This window comes from Eurypyga helias, unplaced genomic scaffold, assembly GCF_000690775.1.
Source record: "Eurypyga helias isolate BGI_N326 unplaced genomic scaffold, ASM69077v1 scaffold12520, whole genome shotgun sequence".
Lineage (NCBI taxonomy): Eukaryota > Metazoa > Chordata > Aves > Eurypygiformes > Eurypygidae > Eurypyga > Eurypyga helias.
In genome coordinates, this window is record NW_010226608.1 from 111,223 (window position 1) to 138,968 (window position 27,746).

General features: G+C 45.8%; 1 protein-coding gene across 1 annotated transcript in view; it reads right to left on the bottom strand.

Annotated features, from left to right (window-relative positions):
- The window catches only part of PLCD1 (phospholipase C, delta 1), a 45,329-nt gene that overhangs the window by 14,221 nt on the left and 3,362 nt on the right, over nucleotides 1-27,746 (bottom strand). Inside the window, exons 2-8 of the mRNA XM_010153806.1 lie at nucleotides 26,192-26,356; nucleotides 14,329-14,557; nucleotides 9,353-9,482; nucleotides 6,247-6,475; nucleotides 4,944-5,145; nucleotides 2,972-3,116; nucleotides 1,776-1,925 (exon numbers count right to left, since the gene is read on the bottom strand). Coding sequence (XP_010152108.1) covers nucleotides 1,776-1,925; nucleotides 2,972-3,116; nucleotides 4,944-5,145; nucleotides 6,247-6,475; nucleotides 9,353-9,482; nucleotides 14,329-14,557; nucleotides 26,192-26,356 — 1,250 coding nt within the window. The remainder of the gene's footprint in view (nucleotides 1-1,775; nucleotides 1,926-2,971; nucleotides 3,117-4,943; nucleotides 5,146-6,246; nucleotides 6,476-9,352; nucleotides 9,483-14,328; nucleotides 14,558-26,191; nucleotides 26,357-27,746) is intronic.

Sequence of the window (27,746 nt, forward strand, 5' to 3'; positions counted from 1 at the left end):
ATTCCTCTGGCCACAAGGCAGTGTTTTGAAAAGCCAGCAGCTTTCCTGATCCTGCAGCTGGGATAAATAGCAAGCCAGGAGGTGACAGTGAAGACACTGATTTTTCCAGCTCAGTAACAGCCTGCAGAGACCTGTCTCCGTGCTGGGTGTATCCTCACCCCGGGAGAGTCACTTCTTAAATGGAAGCACCTTATCCGTGCCACTGCAGTCCTGGTGAAGCAGCAGCACTAAAAATTATGATTCATCCTAGTTTACTGGACTGGTGCCTAGGGGCCAACCCAGATCGGCTTCCCTCTGTGCTAGGCATTGTATCAAGCGAGGCATGATACTCCCAAACAAAAGGGGAAAGTCAGAAAGGGAAAAGAGAAGAAGGGAGAGGGAGAACAAATATAGAAGATATTTTGGGTGGATCCTTTCCCTCTCCTTTCTCCCCTGCTGACTGTCATCTTTATCCCACCCACAAACTCCTTCCAGCTCTGGCTAGGCATGCTCATCCAATTTTTGGCAAATGATTTCTTTAGCAAAAAAATGCAATTTAAAGGGGACTGCAGCTATCCACACAGAAGCCCATTTCTGCAAAGTGCTTAAAAGAAAAGAAAGAAAGAAAACACAAGCCCGAAGGGTGAAAACGGATGAATGTTTCATTTTGGTTTCTGGGGGTTTTACTTCATATCAAGATTCCATTTCCAATATTTTTCTAATTGTCAGCTAATGATTTTATAGTGGCAGTCCACTGTCGAGGGCTGTGTATCTCCTTCCCCCTGCAGGGTCTGAGCTCAGCTCCCAGCTTCACAGCTGCCCTCATTCATGGCAATTAAAGGGCCATCTCTATGCAGCCTCCCTGTCCTCCACGGACATCTCCATGCCCGCCACCCCAGGCCATTCTCAGTGGGAGGATACTTCATGCTTGATAGAGCTTTAAGCTACCTGTATTGGTTTTCCCCTTGAGTTCTGAGGTGCAAGCAATCACAGCTGTCCTTCCAGCCATCAATGGCTCCTAAGCAGCAGTCTGAATCTCCACAGCAGAGCACCCAAGACATTGAAGGAGGAGAGGAGCTACATCCTTCAGCACAGAGCAAAACATTCCTCCTACCATGAAATCAGGCAGTGTACAGTCATGCTGGATTAAAAACGTCGACACACCTTGTAGTCACTCCCTGTGGTGCTAATCTTGCCTGCATGGGCAGCAACCCAACAGTGCCTTGGCAGATTAGCCTGAAGAAGGTCATACTCATCTCAGGATTCAGTTTCTCTGGGAAAAGCCAGTAAAACCATCTCCTCATGGGGTGAAGGACATCCCCTGGCTTTGGTATATGGACCAGGAAAGTCTCCTCTGAGACAGTAGACAACAAACAAGAAGCAACGGGGCATTTTGTGCTTGATGTGCACAGGCTACTTCTAGATCATAGAATCATAGAATCATAGAATCACTAGGTTGGAAAAGACCTTAGAGATCATCCAGTCCAACCGTATCTGTCCACCACTAAACCATATCTTTCAGAACCTCATCAACCCGTCTCTTAAACACATCCAGGGATGGTGACTCCACCACCTCCCTGGGCAGCCTGTTCCAGTGTGTCTTCCACCCTTTCGGTGAAGAAAACTAGATACTATTTCTTATTCCACCACTGCGTACAGACAATCTCTGTTACTCAGCAAGTGCAGTTCCCACCAGCCCTCAAGCATATTGTCTCCTACTTGGCACCCAGCAAGAAGCCAGACCTCTCCCTTGTCCACCCTCCGAAGGCAGAAAGTGCTAGAGTGGCCTTGCTTACCTCTGGGGAGGGGAACTGGGATTTGTTTCCATCGACTGGGGCAACCAAGAGCATGTCCTGCAGGATCGTTGTCATGTGCTGAGCCATGACCTTCTGCTGGTCAACGCTGCAGTGGTTCTCCAGGGAGATGATGACAGGGTAGGGTGAGGTCTAGAACAAGGCAACAACATACATCATCAGTGAACTCTGCAATACCACCAGTCTAGAGCAACTGATATAAACCCCAGTGCTGTTTTCTCTGAAAATTAGTGTGTCAACAGTAGGCTCTATTATTCTGCTAAAATGAGCATTTGTTAAAAATGGACACATTTAACTGCACAATAGCTACTCGGACCTTTGCTGATGTCCTGCAGAGATGATGATCCAATAGACAGGACACCAGGTTGGGTGAGGATGCCTCCCACGGACTTGCTGGGGCACTGTGATGAGGCTCCCTGTACCTCCATTCACCTGCACTGTGGATCAGAGCACTCTCCTACCTCAGAGGGAGGACTGGGAAGGGAGGCTTTTAAATCCCTGGGTTTGCTCAAATCCTTAGATGACATGAATCCTTCCTCCATTCATGCACAGGCCTGATCTGGTTCCCTGTGGCCCCCCTTTTGTGTGCTGAAGGCATTGTCATCACTGTTTTATAGCCCCAAAGAAAACTTGATACCAGCTCTCAAGTGCACTGAAGGAAAACAGCAGAAAGCCTGGTGACTCTGGACCAACCCAAGCTCTTCTACAAGCTGCTGACCCAGCACTGCCATACAAGACTCCAGACCTGCTCATTCCTTTTCGAGCAGAGTAGAAGCAGTCCTTCACATCAGGCCCTCCAAAACACGTGCACATGGGTACTTCTAAACTAGGAACCGACCCCGAGATATCAAAGCCACAGAAAACGTGTTCGTTTGCATTTCCCACCAGGTATGCTCAAGATACTGGGCATTTTCACTGTAGTGGGGTCTGGGATGCAGCCGTGCTGGTATAGATTCAAACTCATCCTCAGATAGTGTTCTGCCTGTCCAGCAATTCCCAGGAATGGATCTATGCAGAAAGCAGAACATGGATGCCCAGACAGAAGGACACATCTTGTACCCATGAGAAATGCTAAGGCAAAGTCTTCACTGTTTATGCTCTCTCCTGGGAGGGCAGACACCTCCTGTCAGTCTCAGATTGTGCAATATGAGAAATCTTAGAGGGTTCCTCATCCTTACTTTGAAAGCATAGTTCTTGATGGCCTTAATGACATCACTGAAGAGGATCTTGGAGGTAAGAGTGTAGCCATGATAAATGATGGGCTCCGAGTTAGGGCCATCCCAGCAATCCAGTTCCACACAGCGGCAGCCTTTGGTGAGGGCTCTGGAAACAAAGAAGGGACCTGGTTGGGTTCTAAACCTTCTGCTCCATCTTAAAATGAGAGTGCGTCAGGCACAGGTATTGCCTGGGAAGGCTGATGGGAAGCTTAGGGAGCAAGATAGAAAAGAGGAGCTTGGAAAAACAGGAAAGAAGATGGGGAAGAGATGGGATCAGGAGAGGTCGGAGTCAGCAAGGACAGCTCAAGGTTGAGCAAGGAAAGCACAGAGGGATCTGAGAAAGGAGGTAGTAAAAGTCCAAGGTGAGATTTATCCAAAGAAGATGACACAGGGAGTGCCAGATGAGAAAGGAAATTCATGACTGTGCCCCAAGTCTTTTCCCAAAGATGGTGAAAAGAAGAGAAGAGAAAAGAAAATCAAGAGTGGCTGCATTGGAAGAAAGACAGTAAGACAGTCAGCCTCAGAAGCCAGGTCACGAAGCCTGGATGATGGGACTTCTTCATCTAGATCTGGTAAGACATGAGACACGATTTCTCAGAGCTGTCATGGAGGGAGCTGTGGGAACTTCACCATAGCTGGGGAGACTGCTGCGGGCCAGTTTCCCAAACTGAATCTACCGACTGAATATCCACATGGAACTCCTGCTTCCACATAGCCATACTTTCATTTTAATTTACTTTCAAAAGTAGGTTCCCCCTGTACAGACTTATCTTCCTAGGAGATGATCTTGTCTCTTTGACAGTAACTCTCTACAGGTTTCAGATAACACAACTCCTTTAACTCACTGCAGTAAGAATCATGGGATATTTTTTTTTTTTCCCCAACTATAATTTGGTATTTTAAGATACTGTAGGAGAAATTCAAACAGCTACTGAAAAGCAGCTTGGGACAGATTTCACTCTCTACACTTGAGCTAGTGACTCTAGACAGCCATTGTTCCCTGAGAATCAGAGAATAATAAACAAAGTAATAAAGACAGAATTGCAGTCATTGGCTTATAAGGAAACACTCTCTCAGTTGATAAAAGTACAGGTCATGGCAGAAGTCATGTAAGGTGGTTGTGCAAGTTAGTAAAAGCCACTGCAAACATCTGGCTGTGAAACATCAGGCAGCAGTCGTTGCTGAAGGCCGAAGTAGGTAACACCTAATGTTCTGTCCAGGGATGATGTGGGAGCATCTAGGCTGCTAAAGATGGACCAGGCATACATTTCCTGATCACCCCACACTGCTTCATCAGCTCACATCCCACCTCTTTTTTTGGACTGCTCCAGCTAGGTCTCTCCAAAATAAACCCCAGCATGGTTCTAGGGATAGTCCACGCCAGCAGCATGGTTCTAGGGATAGTGTATGTCAGGGACTACTCCCAAAAAGCAGTACAGATAGTAAACATCATGACAGTAATAGTAAACATCATTTTGGCTCCTTGCAGTCCCTACACATTCCTGCAGGTCTATCCCAGAAATCTTTGCACCTTGTAAGCTCCTTGCACTCTCTCATGCCATATTCTGGGGAATGCAACATACCCCTTCAACATCATGTTTTGAAAACACCAGCCTAGAGGGCTGCAACCCAGCCTCCACGTGACTGCAGGTATTTTAAACTACTTGCAAAAGTAATGATACAACTTACAGTCAGGCTGACACTCCATGGGGCCCAGCAGAGACCCAGGTCAAAGAGCTATAAAAAGGGGGGCATGGCCAACCTGGTTTAGAAACAGCTCATCCTGGTGTGAACACAGGCCAGTCCACATTACCTAGGCTTGGGGTGGGAGATTGCTTCTTGGTCCTCTTGCATCTAGCAGTATAGATGCACCCTGTCTTCTGCAAGAGGTCAACCTCACACACACACATAAACACACACACACACGCATTACCTGATATAGGCTTCTGTGCTGCTTGGACCTGTGATCTGATCTTCCATAAGATAGGTATTGTGTGAGGATGACACCAAGTAGTGACTGAGAGGTTGAGTCATGTCCTGGTAAACTTTACGGTGGGAGGAGTTGAATATATTCCCATCATCGGACAGCAGGTACATCAGGAAACCATCTTTGGTCATGGCGTTACCCCTCTTGGCTGCCAGATAAACAGAGAGAAACCCCATGCTGAAAATCTGACACCACCAGGTTGTGCCATCATTTTCATGATGCCTCCTGCTCTCCTAAGCGTCTCAAAAGCAAAACGTGCTCCCTATGCTTTCAGCTAATAGCCAAGATATTCCTACTGTCAGCTTCATCTGCCTGAAAATGTTCTTAAAACCCTTCGCAAGCATGGCTTTTTACGACATTGTCCTTGGTAACACCTTAAAAGTGACAAAGACAGCACTTACCTCACCTGTCTCTAGAGATCTACAGTGTAAAAATCTCCATTTGAGCACTTCAAGCTTCCTTTCTGCCAACACAGAGAAGCTGACAGATGTCTAAACAGACAGATGAATCCTGTCTAGATTATCCAGTGAATACATGATTCGCAAAGAGTAAATGCATAATTACCCAATGTGGGGAAGAAATTGAGATCTCCCATCTTGAGGGACTAAGCTAGACCTCAGTTTAATCCCCAAATCTAACAGCAGCAAAGCACTGTCCATCTCCTGAAGGTATACCAGCATAGTGCAAAAACAGCCTATGGTCCTGTGTTTGTTTCTTGAGCATGTCCTCCAGGGTGCTCCACCAGACTGGCAATTCACTTAATTTCCGAGCAGAAAGACAGTTCTGTGATTGCTTTCCTAAAGAGATGTCACCTTCTTGGCTCTCCACTCAAAGATGCCATCACCTGACAGCTTTTTGGGTGCTCACATACAGAAACATCTGCCTCAATTTCTGCTTCTGGAGAACAGAAATATTGCTACATTCTCAACCTTGCAAAGCCACATGAGGTCTTGACATTAGAATAAGCCAACAGCGCCTTTCCCTCAGTAATTTCATCACCCTCTAGCCAACTCTAGATCAACCCTTCTCCAGCTGCTTGGTGTACCCAAGCCAGAATTGAAGAGGAATATTTCCCAGGCTCTCCTATACCCTCCTCTCCTAGAGCTGCTAATGTTCCCCTAGAAAACTGGTGTTTTAGGAGCAGCTGCAAGGAGAAAATGACACACATGGCTGCAGAAGAAAGCTGCATCAAAGAATTCATAGGCCATCAAGAAAGTAAGTTTTTGAACCAAACCAGGTTCTAACCTACCTCTTTCATTGGGCTCATATCTCTGAATTAAGGCAGGGGCAGCAACAACAGCATCTTCTTCTTGCTGTGTCTCATAGAGGAACCTCACCAGGTTCTGGCAGGACATGAACCCTTCTGCATCTGAGTATTTTTGGAAGATCTTGTCTATTTCTTTCCTCTCTGTTAGTATCTTGTAAAATTCCTCTATCTCATCATCCTCCAGAGCCTCTGTTTTGGACTTGTCACAGTGCTGTAAACGTAGAGAGGAGAAGGAGTGAAAACCTTCTTTCCTTCTGGCATATGCCAGCCGTAATCTGCACCAGGGCTACACAACGCAGAACACAAAATAATTGGAAACAGTTACTGGCCAGTGAATGAGAAGCACTTGGTCAATGACAATGGTTCTCACTGACAAGGCCAACAGTCATATAACAGTTACAATTATTCTTATTTACTTATAGTATCAGTGTGCTGAAAAGCACCAGGCATGGCCTCGAGCTCCACTGCACTGTGCAGTGCAAACCGTGTAAACCATAAATTAAAAGAACAGCTCCTGAGAATCTCAGTACAAATCAAGGTTCGCCAGAAGTGTACAATTACCTCAATAAATCTTAAATTACTGATAGAAACTGTGGCCTAAAATCCAGTAAGTAAAGCGAAAAGTTCCTTCCCCTCGATCTTAGTTTGAGCTCAGGCCTCAAGAGACTGTCAAGGTTAGTAGCAGGGATGGGTGCAAAGATTGCTTTAAAACTGACTTTATAAAAAATCCTGCTATACATGTGCATGCTTAGGTATGAAGGAATCCCTCTTTCCATGGAACTTTTCCATTCAAAAAACACCAAGTAACAAATCTCCACAAAATTTCAAATCAGTTATCAGCTTTTCAAGGAGATGTAATTCAAATTCTTTATGTCTCCATGTTCCTCTGTGGTTTGAACTCCTCTGCTACGTAACAGCTCTGACCCAGCACCACAGTCAAGGACTTGACAGACCTGAGTTTATTTAAAATATTCCCAGGTTCAATTTTTCATCAGAAATTACAATTTATCTGTGGCAAATCCTGATAGGAATTTTGCTGTTTGTTCCTAGCAGAATTCTTCATGGAGAGGTGAACAACTATTCTGCAGTCATGTCTGGAATGTAAGCCTCTGCATTAAATATGGGGCGAGGAGAGCAAGCTGCAATGGAAAGCAAGAGCCCGAATAAACCTCAGCCTGCCAGAAAAAGTCAGAACCTTCCTGATACATCAGAATGGATATTCAGGTTGAAATTAAGTGAGCAATTACAGGAGTTCTGCATGGTTTCTGGTTGCATTGCGTATGTCTCACTCAGGTTATGTCCAAAACCTCTATGTGGACAGAGACTTATGTGATGAAAAGCAAGAATAATGTGAGAACATGCCCTGTAGCTCTCTCTTGAATCCTTGATCATCCTTCTTTCCTGTGACTAAATGAAGAAAAACTCACTAGGACAGAAAAAATCGCCCTTTTAATATGCTGTAATGCATCTCAGTCCATCTAAGTTTAGGCAGTATGTAAACTGAAAAGGTAATTGCTTTAGGAGCAAGACAGACTCTTCCTGGAGGCAATTCAGCTTTCAAGAGATCAGAATTAACCTCCAAAGAGCCTCTCTTTCCAGTGGCCATACAGGAAACTTGTAACAATTACATGCCTAATGAGGGTACTTCAACTAGCTGCTTGCATTTAGATGGGTTCAATCAAGGTTTAGTAATTACTCGGGGTCCTTAAGCGAAAAGAGAATTGAACTTCATCAAGTTTCCATTCCTACAGCTCCCTTGTAACTACTGCAATAGCAAAAGAGGTTCACTGAGTGAAGAGAAGACTGTGCCTCTACGAAAAAGGGTGTCTTTTCAGATGTTTGATGTCTGAAGATGTAGGGAGTGATTCATCTGACATCTGTGAGATGTATCCTTTAGGATGAGGTGAATCACACCCCCGTCTCTATTATTGGCTTGACCTACACAGACTGCAAAGGAAGTGTAAGTGTCAGTAACTACTTCCAACATAGGCGTCTGTACTGGAGACATCTAACTCAGTCAGAGGAATCCCAGCCTTACTGCTTTTCTTCCAGGGTCTTCCTGGGCAGAGAATAAAGCATAGGATATGCCAGCCAAAGCGGGTAGTACATCCAAAGATTTTGCAAGCTGAAATTCTTTAAGATCTGCTGATGACCTCTTCCAGTTCTTTCAGTTAGCAGAGTGAGAGACACCTCCGCAAAGCAAGGATTAGGAAACTTGCACCTCCTTTGGGATAAGGTCCTAGTGAGATCTTGCCAACCTTCCCTGCTATCAGCTTTCAGGAAGGAGCAGGAGAACTGCTGCCCAGTGCCCAAAACCACCCACATGTTTACCATTGATCAAAAAAAGCATTTCTGAAACTGCCCACCCCTGAATTCAAATCCTGCTTCAGACAGGATGGAAGTTTGGAAATTATCCAGATGTTTTATCTCACCTCAGAACCAAAAGCTTAGCAACTGAGAAATTTTCATCCCTTTCTTATCTTCTGATAAGCTCAGCCGGCAAGAATTTTGAAGTGTATGTTCCTGACCAGATTAAATATGCCTTGGGCTATTAAATCAACCAGACCAGTCCAGGCTTAGGTGAAACATTACATATCTATCAGGGTTTGTTTTTTTTTTCCCTAATTTGCACTTTTTGTTTATACCTGTCACTTAGCACCCTCCTACTCTGAGAAGGTGAGGATCTGGGTTCGTAACTGTAACCAAACAGATTTCAGACAGACTTAGGCACTGACATGTGGTTGAGGCACACAGAACTCCTGAAACATCTGGGACTCCAACTGAACTTGAATTTTGCTTTTTTCTTTTTATCGCATTATCCATGTTTGCATTTCATCTTGTCTGAATCTTGGTAAAATTGGACATCAATGGCAAATAAAGACTTTAACACATCTTGATCAAAACCATTGTCCTGGACTAACTTAGTTGTTAGTGGGAATCTACTGGGCACCAAACCCAGGAGTTCTGCCTTGGTAGGAGAAATGATGCTGGGAGTTCACTTTAGCTGATGTCTCTAACCAAAGCAGAAAGCCGTTGGAGACCTTGACCTCGTCCAACAGCAAATACTTTATCTGCTTGATCTCATTACCTGGAAAATCTTCTTGGCATGATAGTCATCAACTTCAATGTTCACTTCCTTCAGGAAGTTCTTGAGCTCTTTCAAACTCATCTTGTTGTCTTTGTTTTTATCAGCTTTCCGCAGACAAGTATGAATCCAGCTGCAGGATGATGTAAGGAAATCTTTCCAGGTCAGTGCCCTGCCTAAATACCACCCTTCTGCTGCCCGGGGGAAGGGGAGGAGAGGGAAATTTCTTCTAAAGACTCTCAACCACCTCTCCAGCTGCTGTAAATCAGCATGCTACCACTGAACAGCTTACATCACCTCACCTTCTGCTCTGAAAGAGCAAAATGGTGCTTTGGCAGAAGCAAAATGTGCTGTAATACAAGTGATCGTGACCCGGGAAAAGCTTTTCACCATCTGGCCAAGGCTGGATCAGCTCTCTTTACACTGTAGGAGTTTCTGGCCACAGCCAGAAACAGTCTGATTTCTCTTTTATGACAGAAAGTGCATTCTGCTCCAGACTGTTAAAAGGGGATGGAGGATGGATGAAAAGTGCTCCCAAGTGGAGCCTGGTAAACTCAATGTTACAGATTTGATCGATATTCAGTATATCAAGGTGAACACTGAACAGAGATTCTCCAAAAGAAGCATTAATATTAATTTTTTAACTCACCTCCAGGTTCCATATTTACTTATAGATTCCTACCTTTATGTCTTAAGAACTTTGCTGTGAGCAGAACCAAACCAAACCTTCTGGGTCTTGGCTTCCCCTTATGAAATGTACAGGATCTCTTGTATTATCACAGTACAATACATCCTGTATTGTACTGTGATAATAGTTCATGACAGCGTGGTTTATAATAACTTTAGTATATCTATGGATCTGCAGCAATTACTATAAAAAAGAGGGTTTTTAACGTGATGTCAGTTCATTTGAACTGCGTCCCCCATGTTGTTTCAGTCTCTTGGGAAACTGATCAGTTGAGATACCTTGCAGTTTTAAACAACAAAGAAATATGCTTTTTGCATCCTGGAACTGACACTCTGATGTGCCTGACTGCCAAATAAGAAAGGTCATTCAGAAAAATCTATTTTTCAATAGAAAAATGATCAAAGTAACAGTTTGATCTCCACAAATGTAACCTTCCATGTCTTGCATAGGAAGCATTGCTTCAAATTCATTCTAAAACAATCATTTCTAAATGTTCAATCTGGATGTTAAGCAGAGTAAACCTCAGGATTAGCAAATACCAGCTGAGGCATATAGTACCGTAACATTTTAACTGGGCCTTTCAAAATAACCCCCCTACAAGGGCATTAACTGGCAGCCTATGGGGCTGCAGGCATAACCCTGAAATAGTGTATTCACCACAGCTACCACTGCATTCAAATGTTTCCGAACCACGGAGGTATGTGCAAACTGTTTGTAAGTATTGTTTGTCTCATGGAAAGTTGAACTTTCTGCCTTTAAAAATCTTGGCATTGCTAAGCAATGACATCATATCACATCCATCTTAGCCTGATAATATTCCCCTTCTTTAGACATCAAAACCAAAATAAAGAGAGACTGCATTTCCCCAGCTCCCAAGGACACTCCAGGACCCTGAACCAGGGTCTGGCTTGGACTGATTCTTCCCAGAAAAGCAAATTCAAGTCATGAACTCCCATGCACAGAGGATGCTCCATGCCAGGGTGGAGAATACCTCCTCCACCAGCTCTGCTCCAAAAAGCATCCACGCGGCATGCCAACATGGTGCCAATGGCACTACCACCCATTCATACCTGACCCCTGCACCTTGTCTCCCCTTCACATCCTTCCCAAAAATAACAGGCAGGAATAACATGCAACTCTAGAGGAAATTTCCAAGAGGAAATTGGTCTGTCACGGCCAGAGGTGAGTGGCAGGGTTGGAGAACAGTGTGTAGAAACTAGTCTTTTTGATCTTACCACTGCAAAAAAAACCCTTTTTTGACAAGTCTGCAGTCATTTTTACTAATCATGAGCACCCAAATGTCACATATCCAAAGTCAACTCTGGAAAGGAATATGTGGGCAGTAAATGCATCTGCAAGGGTATGCCTGGGTCCTGCCTGCGAATGGAGGATGCTTTCCTGTTATACCCCTCCCAGGGAGGCTGAGCAATGTAGGAGGCCAATCGGAGCCCACAACAAGCACATGCCCACAGTGGGTCCTCTCTCTACAAGGACTAGCAGCAAAGAGAGGAAAACCAGCCTACAGACAGCTGGGGCCCCCATCTATCATTTCAGCAAACAGCAGTGTCCAGTCCCCAAACACCAGCCCCCAGAACACACCACACGTGGTCACCCTCAGGTTTCAGAGAGCTTAGAGGAGCTGGATGAACTAAGCACTTCAACTGGACTTCTTCTCACCTGCTACAAACACCACTTTGCAGCCCTGGCTGTGGGTCTTCCTTTGACCTTACACACCTACTTGGGCCTGGGTGGACTAGGAAAAAGCTGTTCCCAGTCCTGTGTACATCCAGAGGGAGCCTGCTTCCTGCCTCTTGTTTTTAAAGGATCTGCCAGCTCCAGGGCTACCAGCTTTCTATTAGAAACCAAAGAGGGATGACTGAAACAATCTGGCAGCTATCCCATGAATGTGCGTAGAACAGAAATGCTGCAAAACTTCTGGTAAGTGATTTCCAACCAGAAGAAAAGCTCATACATAAATCCCAGAATCGAAGCAGACGGTGCCACGCTGCTCAAATGAAAAGTCCCCTGTATTTTCTGGTCTGAAGTCTTCCCTGAGCACATACCTGCAATATTTGCTAAATAACCTATGCCAGCTTGGTGCAGGGTTGAATCTGAAACTTAATAAAACAGTGTTGTATGTACAAACGCATCAGAAGTACTCATCAAGCATGTGGGAGTTTTATCTTTGTAGGAATATAGGACTGGAAAGGACAAATAAAGACACTAAATTGAGTGTCTTGCTACCACAGGCAACTCCAAATTACTACAAACGACGACTCCCATCTGAAACTAGCCAGGGTTTTTACTTTCAATACTTGTTTTCAAAATCCTGCACATTCCTTAGGTTTTAGAGACTGCAAAAGGTACACTGCAAGGCAAATCTCCATTCATGGGGGACGGGCAGGGGACCCGACACTTCTCCTCATCTCCTGACTCTTCCCCTTCTGTGCTCACAGATGCAGAGAACACTTCTGAGGTTTAAGGAAGACCTGAGTAAGCTCACACTGCCAAGCAAACCCAGTGAAGGCAGACTAAATTTAAAATCCCAGGCTTTAATTAAACATCATCCAATTTCAAATGAGAAATCATGCTGTTCTGTAATTCCAGGTTACGTTAAACAGCCTGAGACAATCCCAGATTGGAAGCCAGCGCTGCACGGTAATTACTCTTCCAGAAATACGGCTTGCCTACCCACCCCGTTTAGCTTCGATTCTGCTTTCCAAAGGCAGAGAGGCACTTTTCCACACTGGAAATTTACAGCCTTCTTCCCTTGCAAATGTCACTGTTATTTTTCCCCCCTTTAGCAATCTTGTCTCTTCTTGTGGGGAAGATTTTCAGCAATATATTCAGTTTGACAAGCTCCAGGGACAACTTTCTGCAGCCCAGATTTTCCCCATGCACTGTGGGGTGGGGGGACGTCTTCACATCTCAAAGGAAAACTGCCAGGGTGCAACCTTTCCAACTTCACCAAACTTTCAAGATTTCAGCTTGTTTAGGGACTGCTCCCTACCACCATGGACACACAACTGATAATGCTGCTGAGGAATGACCTTACAGACTAGAGCCTGAAAAACCATCCAGAAAGACGCTCATAGTGCAGGAGATAAATACAGCATCCCAAGCACATCAGAACTAATGGAGTCTGATTCCTTTAGACGATCACAGAAGAGTAAAGCCTGATGAAAGCTCAGCATTTATATGCCACCTCCTTCATCATCAGTATATTATTACCCAGCAGAGAATCCACGTGGAGTGAAGCCTTGACTGAGGGCTCAGCTCAGGCTCCAGCTCTGTGATTTTCTCCCCAGCTGAGGATTTTGCATCTCCCCTCCTATCCACAGATGCTTTGATGCTGAACAAGGCATGAAGCTCACGCAGCCTTCTCTCACTTGAGAGCACTATCTGGTTTCCTCTCTGATAGCCAGATTCCTCTTTGTGAAGCTTAAAAGAACTTAATATTTTATGGCTTCTGCGGCTGTCAAAATAGGGTGAAATCAGCCAACAAGTTCATGTGTCACAGTCAGGGCCTTAAACACACAGGGACTGCAGAAAATCCATCAAAAACTGCACCCACAGATTCTCTCTTTTTACATGGATGTGAGGCCTGTTGTCACAAAGCAACTTATTGAGTGAAACGCAGCCCCAGGGAAAATTCCCTATGAATTCAGCAGAGCCAGGATTTCACCCAATAACTCACTCTCCCTTTCACAGCTAATTCACTCTCCTTTCCTGCTCTGCAACTTTTCCTTTCCCATGTCTGCATTGTCACTAGAGCAATTGCAGATTATTTCAGAGCAAAACTTCCTCCCATGCTGAGGCAAAAAAGGAGTAATTTCACTCAAGTCAGTGGAGCAACCCCAGAGTAAATCTGGCAGGCAGAAGAGGAGAATCAGTTCCCTCGCCTTGTATTACTGAGAAACATGATCAACAATACAGGCTTTTCATGCCTTGCCAAGAAGTGCCTGTCCTGGAGTTTACTGCAATGCAAGGGAAACAGACCCCTGAAGAACACAAAAAAAATAATGATTGTTTTATCTGGAGCTCCCTGAAAGAGGCAATTCTTTGCTTAAGGAGCTATGTGAAGCCTGAACCCACTCCTGCTTCTATCACTGTAGAATGGGGAAAAAAAGCATTGGATACCAGGGAGTTTGCCCGGGTGCGAAATCAGTGTGAGAAAAAACTCAGTGCCCAGGGCCAATAGGAAAAAGGGGGTTAGTCTACAATCTCCACCCACAGAGAAAGACAAGTGCATCTTTGTGTGTGATTAATCACTTCATAAGGCAAAGGATACTGTTGGAGTTTCTGTTTCTGGTTCATGGAGTTGCTGTGGGCTATGATTTTCCCAAGGCCGGAGATCCAGTGGTTGGCATCGTCCTCTGAACTCGCAATGAGGTCCAGGTTTTTCCGCTGGTCTTTGAAGATGATGGAAAAGCAGCGATACTCTGGGATATCCTTGGCGTATTTTTCCATACCTTCTGTTTTATGGCCTGATCTCACATCCCGAATATCTTCAATGGAGACTGTGGAAAGAAAGCAGAGGCTGCTGTCAGCAGGGTTCAGTCAGCCCTATCTCTGCTTTGTAAGGGACATTAAGAAATTATTCTTTCTCCTTTCCCCAAAACCTCTGGAGGGTTCCCTTCCTTTTTCCCCCTTCCCCAGACTTTGGTACAAAAGAAAGCTCAAATCAAAAGTAGCAGAAAGAGCAAGAAAACAACTCTAACCCCATGTTCTTTGTTTAACAAAGCAGCAGAATATGCACTAGATGTCATACTGTGATATCACGTCTATGAGAGAGAAATCACTGCCGAGAGTTTTGTTCCAGTCCTTGGAGTATCCATAATTTGATCTCTGGCTCCATCTGAGAGAGGGGAGAGAGGAGCTGTGCCTCCCTATGAACATCACCCCACAGGAAAATGAGAGGTGACTTCAGTAAGAGGAGGGCATGGACCAAAATAGCCATTCCGTAGTTTGGAAAAAAGTGAGAAGGTAAAAGTTAAAATCCCATATATTCTTCTCAATCACACTAGTGCAAATTAGGGAGGCAAAGATCAAAGCTTCAGAGCAGTTTAGTGTCACCCATACTCCATCCTCACCCCTGCCAAGGGTAGACTTGACCCTCCTTGCTATGAGAAAGCAAAACCCTGCTTTCAAGATCGTCCTTCCCCATCTCCATTGCTGTCCCTCAGCCAGTGGAAACGAGCCCTGAAGTCGCACCAAGCTGGCCAAACGCCCACTCAAGGCAATGCAGGGGTGGTGCATTCCAGCGAGCAGGTTACTACACAACCGTAAGTACCTAAGACAACCCTACACTGCCCGTGAGAGCATGCAGGTGCCCTCAAACTGCGCTGACATCAGGCAAGCTCCCAGCAGCGTGCACAGCCTCTTCCCGTCTCGCATCGAGTTGATGGGGCACATAACACACCTACAAAGCACCGGGAGGAAAGGGCAGAAGTTGCTTGATCGCATGTGACTGCTGAGAAACTTATCACTGAGGAAAGGTAACACACAATATATGACAAAAAAAGAGTTAGCAAACGATGTTGGAGTCTGTAACCAAGAAAGTCTCATGGCATTTTCTTGGGTGGGAGAAAAACCAGTTAACATTTGCCAAACATCAGTGTGGCCAGCAGGTCGAGGGAGGGGATTCTCCCCCTCTGCTCTGCTCTTGTGAGACCCCACCTGGAGTTCTGCATCCAGCTGTGGAGCCCTCAGCATCAGAAGGAGGGAGGCCACAAAGATGCTCAGAGGGCTGGAGCACCTCTCCTATGATGAAAGGCTGTGAATATTGAGCTTGATCAGCCTGGAGAAGAGAAGGCTCCGGGGAGAACTTACTGCAGCCTTCCAGTACCTGAAGGGGCTACAAGGAAGCTGGGGGGGACTTTTTACAAGGGCCTGTAGTGACAGGACAAGGGGGAATGCGTTTAAATTGAAAGTGGGGAGGTTTAGATTAGATATCAGGAAGAAATTCTTCACAGAGAGGGTGGTGAAGCACTAGAACAGGTTGCCCAGAGAAGCTGTGGATGCCCCATCCCTGGAAGTGTCCAAGGCCAGGCTGGATGAGGCTTGGAGCAACCTGGTCTAGTGGAAGGTGTCCCTGCCCATGGCAGGGGGGTTGGAACTAGATGATCTTTAAGGTCCCTTCCAACCCAAACCATTCTATGATTCTATGATCTACCAGTACCATCTCAGGGCACACATACAAAAGGCAACATAGGTGAAAGAGATTCAGCATTCTTCTATAACAAGCATGCTAAGAACTAGTTTTAATTACAGGAATTTGGAAAAAAAAAAAAAAAGTCTTAAATTCTCCTTACCTCAAACTGTAAATAACAGGTAAAAATTATTTCCTGTGTCACAGATGCATGAGATCAATTTTATTTGTGCTTACTTTGAATAAGCTTTGTTAAAAAGCAGTACACGAGTGTAAAATAACCCCACTGGAGTGTAAAATAATCGCACTGTTTATCTGAATAGGCAAAACTTACCTTTAAACATCCATTTTATCTGCTCCTTCACTTAAATTGGTGCAATTTCACAATTAAAGTGCTCGGTCATTCAAAGTCAACACTGCAGAAAAACACAACCCAGAATCCACCCTGCATGTTTCTAGCTTGGCTGCCCTGGGATCATCCAAAATTCATCAGATGCTCATTACAGTTTGAAAATGTTCCTTTTTTTTTCCCAGGGCAGTCATAATAATGCTCAGCTGCTGGGGGGGTAGGAGGAACCAAAACCAAACAAACCATCCGAAACTTCAGTCTTCAAAAATCAGTTTCTTTCCAAAAACAACACTTGACATTCTCTTTAAATTCCCAACACATGCTGGGGTGGTCAAACACCTTCCACAGTGCTGTCGGTTTGGTTCCTACATGAGAGCATACCATGAGGACCTTCCTGGAGCTGGCAAAGCTCCTCCCTGACCATAAAGAGCAATTATCTTTGTGTGGTCTTTTATTATCACTTTGTAAAGGCCAACAGTGGATCAGTCAGAGGGGAGGAGAAGGTTGGGTTGGGAGGGGCTGCTGAGGAATTACCTTATCTGGCCAATTTACGGTAGAGTGAAAGTTCATGGTTTTGAGTACTAAAACCATCCTTGAAAGAAAAGGGCTGCAATTCCCTTGCAGCTGGGCTGCCTTGCTGGTGATTTTACTCATTAACTGGGACACTGGGCAAATGACAGTGATTATGCCTTATCTAGAACTACACCCTTAATTTAAAGGATGCTATCATGTTTGGACAGATCCACTTCAGTCAAAAAGTCTGAAGTTTAGTTTAGGCTCTTTTTGTAGCCAATGGGAAAAAAGCAGCTTTTGGAACACAAATGTTCCGTCCTATTTAGACAAAAACTGTAGGGTAAGATAAATCATACCCTTAATCCATGGATACAGTGAACCCATGACCAGAAAGAACCCTTGCCCAGAATGGAAGTCCAGGCTGAGCATCTCAGATGCAGATGTGTGCCATACAGATGGTCCGTAAGTAGGTGGTTCTCCACTCCCGGTCTCTTCTGGTTATGGCAGTGCAAGTGGAAGGATCATCCTGTTGTTCCTCAGCACCTGCCAACTGCTCACCACTGCTTGGCTCCTAAGAGTTATTGTCCCTAAAAAATGGCTAGCTACTCTGCTTGTGCAATCACTCCCGAAACAGTGGGTTGGCAACGACCTAGTGTTTCCAAGACTAGAAAATGTGATGTTAAATATTGGAAATTTAGAATGGATTCTTTGGAAACCATTACCTGGCAAAGTGAATCCACTGGAAAAGTAGAGCTGTGTGGGAGGAAAAAAGGATTAAAAACCTGTCTGAAAGGGCTGCCTGAATCTCTTTGGGGTATGGCGAGAAGAGGATGATAGAGGGCACAAAGCTCCTCGATGCAGGAAAAGTACAAGGAAGGCTGAAGAACAGGATTTGGTCTACTATAGTCACGCAAGAGACAAAGAAACTATCACAGCGTAACTGTTAAAAAAGCAGGATAAGGGAGGACACTTTTCAAAGCTTCCCATAGCTTGGTCGTGTGCATTGCTTTCATCAATCAATAAAAAAGCTGAAGCCAAAGGAGTCGGCCCAAGCCATCTGCAAATGTTATCTCTTTTCTGGAACATCTTAACCCAGCATGAGTACATTATCAGCTGCTCCCAGAGAGTGAGCGTACTGTATGAGGAGCCCCCAGCTAGCTGTGTGTTCAGCTGAGCTATCTGCAAGGAGAAATCAGAAGTAACCGGAGGACGTTTCACAGCAGAGGAACGCTTACAGCAAATACCCACCCATCACGTATCCCTGCACCCTCCCTGTTCCTTCCCCATCACGCCACAGCAGTGAGGTAATAGCAAGCAGAAGAGAATCTGGAAAGTTTGCATCTCCTTCTCCTGAGTGTTTACGTCCGCTGAAGAGGTGGTTTGTTTAAAGCCCAAAACATGAAGCACAGCATAAGGAAGCTTGTGTCCTTCCTGGACTCTGGACATCAAGTTAAACAGGTTACGCCCTGGTCAGCCTTCCTGGCTCCTGCGGACGCCCCACGGACAGTGCCACAGCCGAAGGCTCCCCACTGACACGGACCTGCAGCAGCATTCCCTGGAGCTGGTGAAATTACTCGGGTCTGAACTAGACTCAGGGAGATGCTGAGAATTTGCTTTTCAATCCCGCTTTCAATTTTCATCACTGGCTACTGCCCTTGTGCTCCTTCCCTGCTAATTCTCGGCCCAGTGCCCTTCAATTCACCCATGGCATTAGCAGGCAGGCACGAGTCAGGCCTGCAGGATGCAGGAGGCCAGTTTTGACAGCCATGATGTTTTCAAGCAACCAACATGCATCTTCCGGCTGTCTTTTGATTTGGATTTCTCTCTTCATGATTTTCAAGAAGGTTGCTGTTACACAGCCCAGTAGGAGAATTTCAGCCCTACACACCTGCATAGAGGGATTGCCCAAATTGGAGTGAGAACCATTCCTGCAGGAAGGATTAGGGAGAAGGACACAAATTCAATGTCCCCATCACCCTAAAAGCTGTATTCCAGAGCTTTCAGGCTTCAGGAGAGCATCTGGGTCACATCTACGCACTACTGGGTAGCCAAAAATATAACTGTTGAGGAGCCAGAAGGACAAGGTGCCTAATAATTACAGCACTCATCTGAGAGATAAGTCCTGGCCATCAGCCTCTCTACCTCTTCCTCAGTCACTGCTCCTAAGGGGTAATGTCCAGACTCTGCTGGGACCATGGACAGTAAAACACTGTGGTAATCCTAAAGGACACGGGTTTAAACTGAAAAGTGGGGAGGTTTAGATTAGACATCAGGAAAAAATTATTCACAGAGAGGGTAGTGAGGCACAGGAACAGGTTGCTCAGAGAAGCTGTGGATGCCCCATCCCTGGAAGTGTTCAAGGCCAGGCTGGATGAGGCTTGGAGCAACCTGGTCTAGTGGAAGGTGTCCCTGCCCATGGCAAGGGGGTTGGAACCAGGTGAGCTGTAAGGTCCCTTCCAACCCAAACCATTCTGTGATTCTATGAACACAGGGAAAGGAGGAAGGGAGGCAGACAGCAATCACCCTTTGCCTTCTCCTGTTTGACAGGCAGCCCTTTGAGAGATTTCTCAAGAGTCTTACAGAAGACAGAGAACAAGGAACTGAACCCACATCTGCAATCCACTGGGCATGTGAAGGGCAAGGACCGAAAGGGGCTTCTCCTTCCCTGTGCCTGTGCCAACAGAGGGAGAGCAGGCTCAGCGTATAGAGACCTGGAGGCACTGCCAAAACAGCTGGCTTTGACTTGGTTGAGGAGAGGAGGGGCAGTTTTTTCACTCTAGGAGAAATACTCCTCAGATCCTTCCCTTTCCTTATCCTACCTCCCTGTCATTAGCAAGTGATCTCTGCAATGTGGCATTCAGTCACGTTGCATTACTCCATCCCACACTAATTGTCTCATTAAGTCACTTCTGTTTACTGTCAGGAGATGCAGATGAGAAATGTACTCGGCTGTTAAGAGCTTGCACCATACCTGCACCCCGTACCGCATGGCTGCAGAGACCAGACCGTGACCAGCTGCAGCTCAGCCAGGATGGCGCAGCATCTTGCCAAGAACAGATGAAAGCTGCTACCTGACCCCAGGACTGCCCTGCCAGCCAGGCTGGCTGCAGCGAGATTACATGGATTTCACAACACGCAGAGCCCATGGGGCAAACTGCTGCTTGCCGCTTCTCTCCTTGGTTTCACCCCAGAAAAAGCAGCTCAGTTGATTTCAGTTTCACCGTAGGTGGCTGACGATGATGGCCAAACGCAGTTGGGATAAGAACCTTTGAAATCAGCAGGAGCACTGTCAGTTCCCTAGCCCGGGCACACCAAAGGCTATCCATCACCCTCATCGCCTAGGGATGCCTTAACACAGGGATTCAAGGGTGGGTTTAGCGTGAGCCGCACTGTGCTGTGCCTTCTTAGCCCTGACTGCATTGCTCGCTCATCTCCAGCTGCATGAATTACTGCAGGTCCCAGCTCCTGATTCCTCATCCCTTCTCCTCTCCCCCCCCACTGACATGCTCAGCATGCCGTTTTAACTTGAGATCCACTGCACAGCAGTCTGCCCTCTTTGCTGGTACGTGTCACCAGCTGACAACCAGAGATACAATGCACATGTAATTTTACAGGTTGTTTGGAAATACCTTTTCATATAAGGTCTTCACCCAATCCTTCTGTCTACCCACCACAGCTTGGGGCGTACACGTAAAGAGAGCGATCCCTATTTACATTCCTTCCACACACCACAACCAGTGCCCTGCAAACTATTTCTGCAACTAGTTCCTACTCCTCCTGCCATTACAGTGCTGCTAAATTTGGATCTAAGGCTTTCAGCACTTCTGTCTTTGCATTTAACATATGCTATGGAGAATAAGGTCAATATTTGTCAGCACACTGCCTGTGATGAAAACTGTCCCAGCAACGCATGCGGTGGCCTGATTCAAAGTTAAATCGAAAAAACAGGCAGCTCTGCATCTGAAATGACTTGTTTTATGGGTTGAGTGATTTTGATAAAAACTAATGAGACCCACAGACAGACAGTTTTGTTTTTACAGCTGATGGTTGCCTTGCATAACCCATTCACATCAGCAAATATTTTTCCAGGGACAAACACATGTCTGATCGTGAAGCAATGATTCCTAAAGAAAGTGCCTCCCCAGCCCCAGAAGGAAGCTGTCAGTGCAGTCAACTGCCTGCTGTGTGTGTACAGGTTGCTTAGAGTTTCTGTTGACTTTAGACACTTATCAGGAACAATTTAAAGTTTTCACTTCTTGACGTGAGCAAACACAGAGCAAAATCACGTCCTTGCCGTTCTTCTGTAAGTTCAGGGCTTTAATTCAATGGAGACAATTGTTCATTCTTCCACAAAAATGGTATAGCATGTTCATTGCATGGCATTTCAGGGGCTTCCTTAATTTACAGGAACTCAAAAACAAAGGAAAAGGTTTTCTGCTGAACACTGGTAGTAGGCTATAAACATGAAGTTTTTTTACTATGTTTAAACCATGCAAAAATACCTTATAATTGGCTCAGAAGTCAGAGGAAAAAATTCTGTGCATTTTTCATTGTAAGGATAATTAATCATTAGATCAAAATATCAATTTCATGACCTTAAATAATAATACAGCCATCGCTTACAACATTCAGTCATGCAACTGAATTCAGCTCATCTCTGTAAACTGGGTAACTGGTTTAAATTGAAAGTGGGGAGGTTTAGATTAGATATCAGGAAGAAATTCTTCACAGAGAGGGTGGTGAGGCACTGGAACAGGTTGCCCAGAGAAGCTGTGGATGCCCCATCCCTGGAAGTGTTCAAGGCCAGGCTGGATGAGGCTTTGAGAAACTTGGTCTAGTGGAAGGTGTCCCTGCCCATGGCAGGGGGGTTGGAACTGGATGATCTTTAAGGTCCCTTCCAACCCAAACCATCCTATGATTCTAGGAATTGCTCCCAAAACTGACTCTTTTAACCAAAATTCAGAAAACACCCCAACAACAGTTGGTTTTAAGTAAAGCTTTTGGCCAGAGAAGGAAATATTTCAGCCACAACTCCTAAACTTCTTGACTACACTGCTCGTGACTCAAGGACACACCCCCAGTGAGTCTTCCTCAGTGCCATGTGTGGCTGTCAGAAACATCATCTCCCTGTCTCCAGCAGAGAAAGGGTGCAGGACACAGCAAAGAACCAGCTTCTCCAGGGCTCCACTGGAGGACCCCTAAATCTAAATGACTCGTTCAGTCTTTTCCTTCTGGCTTTGAATATTTCGTTTCCACACTGAACCCTCAAAAGGATGTTTCACTGCAAAGTGTTCAACCATCCTTACAAATCCCCAAGTTCAGGGAGTTTTTAAAGGGATTGAGTCTGACAAGTGAGCTCACACTAGGGATTTCAGCTGGTTTAAGAACAGACTTTCAAAAGTTGATTTCATTGAAAGCAGAACATGCCTTTTTGCTCTTTTTTTTTTCCACATAGATGAGACCTGGTATTTGACCACAGCTAAACAAGACAGTGTTACAGACAGGCTGTTGCTCTTTGAATACAAGCCCCTCTGTCTCCTTTGGCTCCCCTCCCTCCCACCATAGCGATGCTCAAGAGTGAACTGGCTGTTTACCAGCCCCCCTTATACAAACCTTTCCTTTGCCTCAAAACTCTTAATCCTGCCACTTTAACCCTCTTGTCTCAACCCCAAGAAGAAAGCTGTCCCATGTGTAAAAGCCTCACCAGCCAAAGAAGCATCCACCCCAACACAGCTCTACACAACATTTGAGATATCAGAAAGCAGCAGTGTGTTTATGGGCCCAGTATGCAGCTCAGACGCAAGATGTACCAGGCTATGGTGAAAAAAGGATTTTCAAAGGTGCTTTTGTGCAGCCCTTCATGTCCAGCATTCCTATGCTTCTGTGGGAACCAACAAGAAAGTAAGCACAGGGCATAACATGTTTGTTGGAAAACTGACCATTTAAGATGCTTCAAAGGCTTCTGGAAGGAAAATAAATCCTTTTCCCTTGGGCCTAAATGGAACATACTGAAAAATAATGGATTAGGGATAATAAGGAAGAAATGGATTAGGCTCTACCTGCGTAGAAACCATACTCGAATGGCAGCCTACCCCCTGAAAAGCTCTGTGGGTAATACAGCTATCAAGACAGCATCCAATCTGAATTTCCGGTTGTTTAAAATACAGACAACAAAGGAAGGTACTAGTTGTACCCCATCTATCTGATCCAGGCAGCATCTGTGCCTGTGACAACCCTCATATGTTGAGTTTTTTTAACTTCAAGCATCTAAGATTCTTCTGCCTAACCTTGCCAGTCCCCAGTTTTATCTTCTAGACACCACCACACAATGGTTTACAAACAGCTTTTATTATAAGATTATAAGAACAGTAACAGGAATAACAGGAAACTGTCCAAACAAAAACACAACCCTTACCCTACCCAGACTTTGCTCTTCTGAGGTGCCTCCCTCTCTTGCTCTCAGCAATGCTGCAGATAAGATTAGACCTGATGCTAAAACCTCCCAGTTTCCATTCTGCTCATTCTTTTTCCTTCCTAAAAAGGGCAGCTTATCTGCAGTTTTCAAAAGGCTTTGTACTGGAAGGCAGTTACTGTCTGTTAACAAAGAAGGGTGACCCTTTGGGGAGACTCGCCTTGCAGTCCCTGATTCTGAGTATCAAATCATGACCCTGCACTCTTCCTCTGCTTTTTGATCGCCTACACACACCACACCAAAGGAGAAGGCAGCCGTAGTGATAGAGCCAACCAGAGGACACAACAGTACCCAGGGGTAATCCTCCCTATACCTAAACCCAAGGCAGCCTGGTGAAGTCAAAAGCTCAAACTCAAACCCAGCAATCACTGAAAACTTGGGGATGGTGGGTCTCGGTGGACCAACTGAGGAGAAATGCATGGGGAAACAGATGCCCCTGGGGTTCTGGCTAGGGACTGGGCAGGTGTCAGTCCAGTCCTCATCTCTCTTGTTTACTTCCTAGTTGAGATGCATCCACAGCAACCTCTTGAAAGCAACCCCGAGGTGGCCCTCCAACCCTCCCAAAAGCTTCTGCCACAACTGCCAGCACAGCTTTGCATCCTCCCAGGTCTGTGTCAGGGTCAGCCTGCCCCAGCACGCTTGGTACATCAACCTGACGCCGGGCATGCCCCTGCAGCCAGCCAGGTATTCGGGTGCAGAGCCAGCCCGGACAGAGCCCTGACAGAGCTGGCGTTTTCAGAGCGGCAAGGCCAAGCTCTGCCTCAACTGCCTTGCTTCCTTCCTGCTACCCTGATGACAAAAAAAGAATCTCTCTCTGAGGAAAGGTGTGCATGCACGGAGGTGTGATGGAGCACGTATGTGGGTGTGAGTCCGTAGGCAGTATTACTCCATCTTCACTTCGCACTGAGGACACTCCCAGGGCACAGCAAGTTCTCCTGCCCACAGTGGCACTGCCTCTATTTCCAGCAGCATGGTAACGTTGGTTGGGTCCGGTCAGCAAAGTCTATCTTGAGTGCTGTAAATCCACACCCCCGCAGACACACTCCCAGGCTGCGCCCAACACCCAGCTCAAAGGATTTGATCTCACTGCAGGGCTCTTACTGCAGCTCAGTACGTAAAGAAGTTACAGCTGTGCCAGCTCCCCAAGCCACTGCCCTGGCCATGGAGGGAACAGGTTTGGCCAGTGCTTCTCCAAGCAGACAGCAAGGTCCCTGGAACCACAGCACAAGGACCCTTTCCCATTTCCTTCAGAGGACCCGGTGGGGACACAACTGTTGCTGGAGGTGCTCTCAGTCCCCATAATTTGGAAATTGCTGTCTCAGAGCTCAGGAAAGAAATGTCTGAAAGTCATTCTCAACTCACATCTTTGGTTTACAGCAAGATGTTATCTGGGAAAGGACTTTGCTTTTATATGGGACAGAGCAGACATTCCTAGGGAGCAAACATTCACTAAGGCCTCTGCATTTGTCATCATGGTTATTGCACTAGTACCTGAACAGCCCAGCTGAGCTCAGGACCTGCGTGCTGGTCATGCACACAGGGACAGACTCCAATCCAAAGCCTTTTATAGCTGGAGAGAGGAGAAGAAAGGAGGCATGTGGGGAAGGATGCACAAAGAGATTAAATGAGCTACCCAAGGTCATGTGAGAAGAGTATGGCTGTCAGGGTTATAAACCAAAATATTTTACCCTGCTACCTTACTCCTGCTACTGAAAAGCTTATCACTGCTTGTGGGAAGGGGATAATTTGGAAGACCCACCCTTCATTTACTTAACTGTGATTGTTAACAAAAAAATGGTGTAAATAACACAGGCAGCGTGTTCTACATTTCAGCATGACATAAAATATATATTCCACATTATTCATTTACCTCCTGGCTTTACCAGGCTGTGATGATGAGCGACAGAAAAATACGTCAGAAAAATTCCAAATGAGAAGAAAAAGCAGATATCAACAGATATACACGCTGCTCAACCCCATTCTGACTGCACAGTTGGGCTCCTGGTCCCTGTTACGGCCCCAAGCTGGGTGATGCTGGCACAGAATGGTTTTCCCTGTGTCCATATAATGGTGACAGTTGTATCTGGATGTGCTGGTTTCTGTAACCACGACGCTGGACTTTTTAACAATGGGGAAGATAGTGAGTTTCCAAGATAAGGGTGAGAACAGGCTTTCCCATCCAGAGTTCTCTCCTACCAGCCACTGGATCTCCACATTCCCTTGGGAGGCTTAAATGTGGGCTTTCCCAGGGGCTACAGGCAGAGAAGTGGCCTGGCAGAGCCCAGACCAGCAGCCCAAGCACACCACACCACAGATGCTCAAGCCATGTCTCACAACCAGCATTAGGGCTCGGGCACCTGAGTAACCTGAACTCTGGCTTTGGGGAAGGAGGAAACGAGCCAGGCAGGGCTGCTGACCCCAGCATGGCCCTCCCCACAACGATTTTAAGCAGTAGCTCATGAGCTTGGGAAATGTGGCCTTTCCTGACATGGCAGATTCCTCACAGCTGCCTCTGGAGACGACAGCATCACTCAGTTTGTGTGTTATGAAGGATCTGGTCTCACTGCTCCAAGCCCTACATCCACACCACAAGCATAATGGTCCACGTTCACCCCAAGCACCTCTGCCCACAGTGCCCCCATGCCTACGATGAAGGAAACTCTACTTACAGATCTGTGACTCCGGAGACCTCAGCATCTTCTTCGATTCCTGCCATATGGTTTTGCAGTCTTCCTGAAGTTTATAAAACCGCTCCTTTCTCCAAGAACCAGACTTCACTTTTAGCAGCTGGCTGCCTTTCAGGAGGAACTTCAGATCCTTGTCATCTTTCAAGCCTGTGGAGAAATAATAGTAGTAATGTCGTAAGACTCAACTCAAAAAAGAATGCTTATAGGGTCTTCCCTTCCACGGGACACTGATCACAGACACGGACAGACCACTGTGGGGCAGCCAGGTCTGGGGAGGACAGCAGAGCAGAGGGACCCAGGAATCTGCCAGGCCACACTTTATGCTCATAAAAGAGACTGGAGCCTTCTAGATTTCTTAGATTGAGTTCAAACACTTCTGTACTATAATTCTCAGGTGGTTTGCAAACATACAATATCTTCTTCCCAGAAAATACAGTCTAATGTTAGGGTGCAAAAACAACAAAACCAACAACATAACAGTAAAAGCAGAGGAAAGAAAGTTGTATAACTTGTAACTGGACTACTGTCAGGAACTTCCAAGTGATTACAAATCTATTCTGCAACCAATTTCCTTTGTGGAAACAGGAATACACAAAGATATCTCTCTTCCTTCCCTGGCAAGCAGTCCCCTCCTACCCACATGGGAATTTTGAAGATCAGTGACATGAAGCTTAGGACATACACAGATAAGTTGGGTGACAGGCAGGGTCGCATCAATAAGTTAGCAATAAGGTAGCAACCCTACCCTCCTCATTGCCCAGCTAGTATCCCAGAGGACCTTTATCTTTCTTACCCCACTAGGCCACCACAATGCCAGTAACAACCAGGACCTGCTGGTTCCAGGAACTTCAGATCTCATATCCCAGCCTAGATTCAGGATGGCACTTAGCCATCTAGAGAGGCAACAGGCATCTACTGAGATCTTAAAAAGATATATTTGGTACTCTACGTGGTTTTGCATGTCTCAGCAGTATATGACTTCCACGTACCTAAAGCCCTTGGAGAATCTGTCCCTCAAACCAACCATTAATTACAGATCTGGAGCATGTGGGCTGAGGAGGGTGACAGCATGCAACATGAGAAACACATCCTGGGCTTTCTGTAATAGGCACCTTGCATCTCTGACACTGCACAGAAGGCTGGTTCAAAGCTGATGAAACAGCATTTAACTCTGTAGCACTGACCAAGCACATCCCAACTCAGAGGGATTTTTGCTAACCTTATCTTGACAAAGCAGAGAAGCGTTTGGCCACCTGACACTCACATCATGGGCCATTTCCCGATGCTACGTAAACGTAACGTGGGGTCTCACAAAGCAGAAATCCAAGTTAACTGATTTATGCCCTAACATTCATGTTGCAGTGTGGAGTTCCCCTGTGACACTGGGTTTGTTCTTCTCTGGAAGACACAGCTGCCTTGAATTGTTTTGGCCAAAACCCCAGACTCCTGACAGCTCCTACAGGAAACCCAAGTTCAGAGTGCTGCAAAGCACCAAGGTGGGTCATGGTTCCTTGGTGCAAAGCACCAAGGTGGGTCA